The 7,680-nt window shown below is 29.3% G+C and overlaps 1 protein-coding gene across 1 annotated transcript; it reads right to left on the bottom strand.

Moving 5' to 3' along the window:
* Positions 1-5,807: 5,807 nt before the first annotated feature.
* On the bottom strand, positions 5,808-6,902 carry LOC117906190 (peroxisomal membrane protein 11A-like). Its single transcript, XM_034819155.1, has one exon. It carries the CDS (start codon positions 6,815-6,817, stop codon positions 6,035-6,037), a length of 783 nt encoding a protein of 260 aa, XP_034675046.1. The 5' UTR covers positions 6,818-6,902; the 3' UTR covers positions 5,808-6,034.
* Positions 6,903-7,680: the final 778 nt, after the last annotated feature.

The raw sequence follows: 7,680 nt of genomic DNA, 5'->3' as shown, positions 1-7,680 counted from the left end.
TGGTGGGCGTGAATCATTAAAATATGATATACCGGGGTGGGTTTCAGGTGTTGGCAGGTCCACCGTAAGGACCGTAACATGGATGGGAGAGACTGTGGTGGGACCCGCCAAACTAGCCACTTCGGAACTTTCCACCAATCTACAACTTACATGTGTATTTCGATTATCCAATTGACAGGAGTCCCATTTACTAAAGATATTTCGAATAAAAATAATTTTTATTAAAATCACTTTTATTTATAATATTTTTATTAAAAATCTTTTAAAAGATAATCATTTAATACTTATTTAGATATATTTTTTAAATTAAAAAATAGTAATAATATATGAATAAAATATAATAATTCTTATATAATTGGTATTATGTTAGTTATATGCTTAAATTTTACTTTTAGTTGAGGAGGTTAATTGATTTAGAACATACAGAAGGAAGCGTTTTTATTCTTAAAAAATCGTGTTTTCAAAGAAACGCTTCCGAAGGCCATGTTTGTAATTATAATTATAATTAATGTGGAGGAGTATATGATGTTTCTAGTTGTTTACTAGAAGAAAGAAACAGATGCGGGGTGGAGCATGATTGAAAATACAAAGTTTGCGTGGATGGATTAGTGAAATACGTGTACGATTCTTGTCATCCTCAATCAGTGTGACCACGACTCCTCCTAAATATTTCAGGCTAGATTTTTTTTTATTTATTACCTTATCATGATATTATCCCTAAAATCATTATTCGTGTCTTTTTAGTTCACACTTTCTTTTATTATCTCAACATATTCTTCACACGTCACACAATTATCATTTATCATCTTCTTTATGACAATTTCTAACATCGTACAATTACCATATTCTCTATGACAGTTTCCAACCACCGCAGTCGTACCACATTCATGTCTCTCCAATAGTCAATGTTTCTCCTACAATCAAGCTTGACAGTTTCCATTACCACCGCATTCCTACCACATTCATGTCTCTCTAATAGTCAATTTTTCTCCTACAATCAAGCCTAACTGGCACCTCGTTTAGGCCTCTCTCTCTTTTACGTTATGATGTCTGCTTTCTTATCTTTTCTCTTCTTATTCTAGGAAGCAAGAATATCAACATTATTTTTTATGAATTGATTTTATAAATTGAGGGTTTTATTATATTTTCTTGAAGATCGTATTGGAATTGTTTATGATTCACATTATTTTACAATTAAATCAATTTTAAATCTATTCTCTTATTTAATTTTTATTCTTGATTGGGTCTAGAAAAAAATGTGTAAAAGAATTTTCTTGATTGTTATTATTATTTTTTTCTATTTTAAGATGCATGATTGGATAATATAATGAATAATAAAAAGATAAAGATAAGAAATTAAAAAGATAATTATGATAAAAAGTTAGTTATGTCATTATATATTTTGAACCATTATCTCTTTTTTCCCAAACTAGCTTTAAAATTGGAATCAAGAATGATACGATACAAATCACCACCGCTTATTAAAATTTAATAATTTTAATTAAATTTTAAACATTTAATTCGTCTATCCCATGTAAATCATTACTATTTATTAATAATTTTAATTAATAAATTTTCATTTAAAGGATTTATTTAAAGCAATGAGGAACAAAAATCCACAAGTTAATATTAAAAATAAGATGAGTCCACGAAACAAAAACTAATAATCTTATATTATTATTATAATATATTTTCCTATAATATATAATTATATTAATAATTAATATATTTCATTTATTTATTTATGAACAGTATTTATAGATAAGCATGTCACTCTATATATTATTTGAATTAATTTTAAATAATTGAAAATAAATAATTTATTATCGAACTACTCCTTTTAATGATAAGTTTATATATATATATATATATATATATATTAAAAAAGTCTCAAATAATTAATTTACAAAATATGTATTTAAAATAATAAAATTAAAAATTTATAAGCACTAATTACCTTTGAAAGAATTATCACTTCCAACTCAAAATGGCATATTAATTTAATTTCTCCAAGAATAATTATTAATAATAAATAAGGTGATAGTTTAAAATTCATATTAACACAAATAATTCCATTGAAAATACACTATTATGGAGCAATATCATATAAATCAATGTCAAATATTATAACTTAATAGTTAAAATTAATTTTGAAACATTAATCATTAATATTCAACTAATATTATTAATTTTGAAACATTATTGATCTCTAGAGTTATTATAATAAATTTTATTTTCAAGAATTTATTTGAAGTGGTTAAAAACTAATTTACAAACATTAATTATTAATATTTTATAAACAATGATTCCAAGTGTCATAATAATAAATACCGATTTAAAAGAATTTAATTTAAAGTAGAAAAGTTAAAGTCTAATTATAAAAGATAAATGAAGGTAATATTTATTTTTTTTACTTAATTCTAAATAGAACCTTAATACTTAATAATGTTAAATATTAAGTTATTTGTTTTTGTAATATTTTATTTCTATTAAGTATTAAAAAGTAAAAAAAAAATATTTTATTTTTTTCATTTAGAAAATACTACATATTTTGGTTTTTTTTTATTTAATAAAAAAATTATAATAAGTCATAAAAAATTAAAAAAAAACAAATAATCTAAATTTTGAAAACAAATTGTTTTCAACAAAAAACAAAAAAAATAAACATCATTTCAACTTTTATATCATGACAACATATTTATTATTTAGAAGTGAAAAAAATTATTTTTAAATATTCAATTAATGAGATCTTTAAAATTACTATAATAAATTTTGATATTATTTTTTTTAAATAATGATTAAGAAAACTAAAAGTTTATATGATTAATAATAAATTTTGATTTAAAAAAATTATTTCAAATAATGATATGCAAAAAACTAAAAGTATAGATGACTATAAAAAATAAATGCATGAGTTGTTTGAGCTTTATCCGATATGATAATAAATTTAAATAAACTTGTTTTTAAACATTAAAATATTGACATTCTCAAATATTTTAAGTTATGACAATAAATTTTATTTTATAAATTATTAAAAAATATAGAAGTCCATGATAATAAATTTCAATTTAAATGATTCATTTAAATTAATGATTAATAAAAAATTAAAATCCATGATTATAAAAAACAATTTCCTAATAATAAGATATTAAATTATGAAAGCAACATCACCCAAATACAACTCATCTCATGTACCCTCTTACTATTATTATTAGATAATGCTTTGTCATTATTTTAAAAAGAATAAATAAATAAATAAATAAAAAGAAAAATCTTTTCTTAATTCTCAAGTTTCAATAAAAACTTAACACTTGTCATTTTCCCGGTCAACTTCCATTGTTAGACATTTTATTTTTGTATAAACTCAATAGTTACATTCAACAACATAACTAGAATCTAAAATTAAAATAATAATAGAGAAATATAAAAATAAATAAAATAAGATAACAGGAATAAAATAAAAAATATGAATATAAATTAAAACAAAACTATTGGTTCCCACTCAAAAAATCCATCATTATTTTTGGGAACGTGGGTTTGAGGGGAAAAAATGAGAAAAAAGAAAAAGAAAAAGAATATAAATGACTAATATATTCTAAGCAAGTTAACATTTCTTCTTTTTTTTAAAAAAAAAATTAGTTTTTATTTTTGGTTTAAATATAATTTTATTTTAATTTAGTATTACTGTTGTTGTTATTATTAGTATTATTATTATTAATATTATGACTTATTATATATTATCAATATTATATTGCTCAAGATACTACTAGCCAAAAAAAAAAAAATTCAACAAATTTTACTTAAGTACTCTTATTATATTATTATTATTACAACTAATATTATTCTTATTAATGTTATGCCTATTACTAGGATTATTGGTTACATTGTCAATGGCATCTGTCACAAAGTAACCTTGATTCTTGAAAGACAACTTTTTTTCTTTTTTAAATTCATAAGATTTGTGGGATACATTATAAAGATTATTCATGATAGAAATTTCCCCAATGTTTAAAGTATATAAAGATGTGTTCCTTCTAAGCAAAGTTTTTTCAGATGTCAACATTGAAAAAGGATGATGCTTATAAAGTTTCAAGATTCCTCACTATAAGATTATCATATATCTTGATAGTAGTGAGATATACCCTAAGCATTAGCATTTTTTCCAGTAGTATTGAGTTTGAAAGGTTCCCTATTTGACAATATCATCGGATATATGCCTTTTTTTTCTTTAACTCTTCAAAGCATTTCATCTTATAGCACACTTTTCTCATCAACCATTTAGAGAGATATCGGAAACTCCTACACTCAGATTTAATTAAAAAAATGGCCCATCCAGTGAGTGGTAGGTCAATGCGGAAGAATGCCTCTTAAGGTTGTAAATGTTCATGGGAAAAGCTAAAACACTTGGAAGCACTCAACATTCAGATGCTAGCACATTTGGATAAAAAAATGACAGGATTCAGTGAGCTTGAGATTCCTGAAGCATGAAAAGTATACCTATGAAAGTAATGCCAGCACATTGATTCTCTGTATCCACTGGTAATCCCTATCATTTTCTCTAACTATAATGCATTCCAGCTCTCCGAGAAGTTAGGGAGAAAACCAGAGGGCAGTAATGGAAGACCATTCATAGACCATTTGGAGATCACCCTTGATGTGAATGATCCATTGGCAGAGGAGGAAATGGATGGATCAATGACCCCATCATGAGGCTAAGATGGAGCAGGGAGAAACCCCGATAGTTACCTTATCAAGTCAAACTATAAAGAGGATTAGGACCCCTTACCGGGGATCATTTTTAAAATCCATTGGTATAGAATCTTCTGGTTAAGGCTAAAGAAAGTATGGGAACAAAAGCTGGATTATGCTGTCCTTGTTCTTGGAAGTATTATATGTTTGGTCCACATGGTAAATGAATCACTATCTTACTCTTAGAAGGAGGAATCCGGATTTTTAAATCCTCCTCTGCACAATGTGGCCTATACAGTTACTACCAAGATTCCAATGAGTAGAGTAAGGGCCTTCCTCAATAGGCTTTATAATTTCCTACCAGCTCTACTCCCTTCCATGTAGATATTGGCATGTGTAAATATTGTCCTTTTTGAGCCTAATGAACTTTCATGGCTTTAAAAATCATCTACATAGTTAAAAGGAATCCATGTGTTCCCTCATACAAACATAACATCATGCCAAATAGACAAAATGCCTTGCGGTCCCAATGGATATAGACCCACATCGAGCTCAGGGATTGGCTCAATTATAATACCATTTGTAATGGCATACTCCCAACATATAGATATTATCCGTTTGAGGCTAACGGTCCTTCATGACTTTAAAAGATGTCTGCATATACATTGCCAGTACCTTATTATATTAGATATCACGTACATGCAACTTGGATATCACAAATGAGTCATAATCCTCAAGCTAGACCTTGGCATGGCTCATCGCACATTGAATTGGGCTTTCTTGAAAGCTAATTTATTGTTGTATCCTCCCCAATACTCGAATTCACCTTGTTATAAACTGTATAGCCCAGTTCTATCTCACCTATTTTGTGAAATGGTCTAATCCTCAAGGTCTTCAAAACCAGTAGGGCCTTAAACAAAGGACCATTCACTCTTAGTATATCTGCTACGGATACCCAGAAGTACATTAAAATTCAGAAAGATTGACATTGATATAATTACTAGAATGGATTGAGTGTGAACATGAGTTGCCCATAAAGAAACCTAGAACTCTCCATTTATAGCAAAGATAAATGAGAGTATACCAATGAGAGTCACAAACATATTGACAAACAAAGCTATATTTGAACCACTGCTTGTGTATGATTTTATTCCTCATTAGAAGTATAACAAACATAAGAGAATAAATTTTGTGGGTTCACATTCTATCTCCTACACTGACAGTAGGAGAGCTTTCACTTGCTCTCCCTACTAAATAGTTTGAATACACTAGCCAGACTGAATTCATAATTCAATAAGAAAGACAGAGGCCCAAAGAATCATACCTTGTCAAACCATAATTAGTGTCAGCAAGACAGCCAATTCTTATGAGCACTTATAAGTGCAGATAAAAGCCCAGCAGATGACATCAGAAGCGGCCCTGAAAGCCGCCCCTTTCCGTCCCGAATATCCGCCAACGCCATTAACCCGTCGGCCAAATCTTGAACAATTGACAACCTCTTCATCAACCTTTTCTCCTTCAATTTTTGAATCTTTTTCGCTTCCTCGTCGTACTTAAGTCCTCGGGAAATCGAAATCTCGATGGTCGACAGCAAGCGCGACTCGTCTTCATTGATCCGCTTCAAATCCCTAATTTTCAACGAGATACTCCCTATGTACCCAATGAACTCAGCCCAAGCACTGATCTTCTGCAAATTACGCGAGTGCTTGGCGTCGATCAAACCCGATTTAACTAACCACACGAACTGTTCGACAAACATGTACAAACCCTCGCCTCCGTAGGCAATGATGGAGAGGATCACATCTTCTTTCGAATCGAAACACGAGTTTCTTAATGCGTTCAAATCTTGAACGAATTTGCCTAGTCTGAAGGCTTTGCGACTCACACCGACGCTGGACTCAAAGCTCTTGAGTCGGCGATTTAGGGGCAAGGTTTCGGGGAGGAGCGAGGAAGCGAGGATGATCTTGGTGGCGTACCTGGAGATCTTTAGAAGCTTGTCGACTCCATCTCTCTTTGCGAGGTAAGCTTCCAGGTGGTTCAAGAAGTCTCTGTCATTGCTTACTGATTTTGTAATTGAGGATTTAGGGTTTTGCGAAGAAGCGAGATTGGACGGAGCTTTGGTTTCCATTGAGGTTGAGGTAAAGAAATTGGCAGGTGTGTACAGCGCCAAAATTTGCAAATGAAAAAACCCAACTTGTCAAGCAATCCATCGTACCAAACGACGTCGTGGCGGTAGGCATTCTATCCTTATTGGTCAAATCCACGTTTCCCAATATACGAAGTTTTAGGTTTTTAGTTTTTACACCAGTGCCCATGCATTAAGTTATGCAGATTGCAGACATGAAGGCGGTTGATATGCGTTCTGGAATACAAAATTTAAGGGTTAAGTTCATTTTCACCATTTCTAAAGATCAAAACATATAACAAAAAGATTGGAATGAACTCGGGAAGGGGGCCCGTGAGTGGGAGGCAAGAAAATCGACCTGTGATACGTTGGATGTGCTCGTAATGCGTGCGTGCCCCTGCCTTACCCATGACGCGGCCCACCAGCTGAATCTGAATTCTTTGTTTTGCTTCCTCCGTATCCTTTCACCATCTCACCCTCCAAAATTCTAAATCCCACCTCATCCTCTGGCTTTTTGCATGGATATTGTAATTTCTAAAAAGTAAAATTCATAAAAAATAATTTTACAAAGCGATTTTTTACTCGCTAATTTAAAAAAAGTATAGAAAGAACAACCTCAATTTTTATAAATCAATTATATCTTCATTCGTTTAAAAATATTTTAAAACATATATATATATATATATATTATAAATTAGATGTTTATTTCTTAAAATATCATTTTATTTTATAATATTAAATAAAACTATCAAAAAATTAATTTATTATTTTAATTTAATAAAATTATCTCACTAATAAATATATTATAATTTTTTTTTATTATGAAACATGAGATATAGATTATTTTACAAAAAAATTATCCAACA

The sequence above is a fragment of the Vitis riparia genome, chromosome 18 (assembly GCF_004353265.1).
Source record: "Vitis riparia cultivar Riparia Gloire de Montpellier isolate 1030 chromosome 18, EGFV_Vit.rip_1.0, whole genome shotgun sequence".
NCBI lineage: Eukaryota > Viridiplantae > Streptophyta > Magnoliopsida > Vitales > Vitaceae > Vitis > Vitis riparia.
Note: the sequence above shows the minus strand (reverse complement) of the source record. Positions and strands in the feature narration are given on the sequence as shown.

Excerpts from the sequence above, each read along its gene's own strand:
- LOC117906190 (XM_034819155.1), bottom strand. The coding sequence starts at position 6,817 with ATGGAAACCAAAGCTCCGTCCAATCTCGCTTCTTCGCAAAACCCTAAA.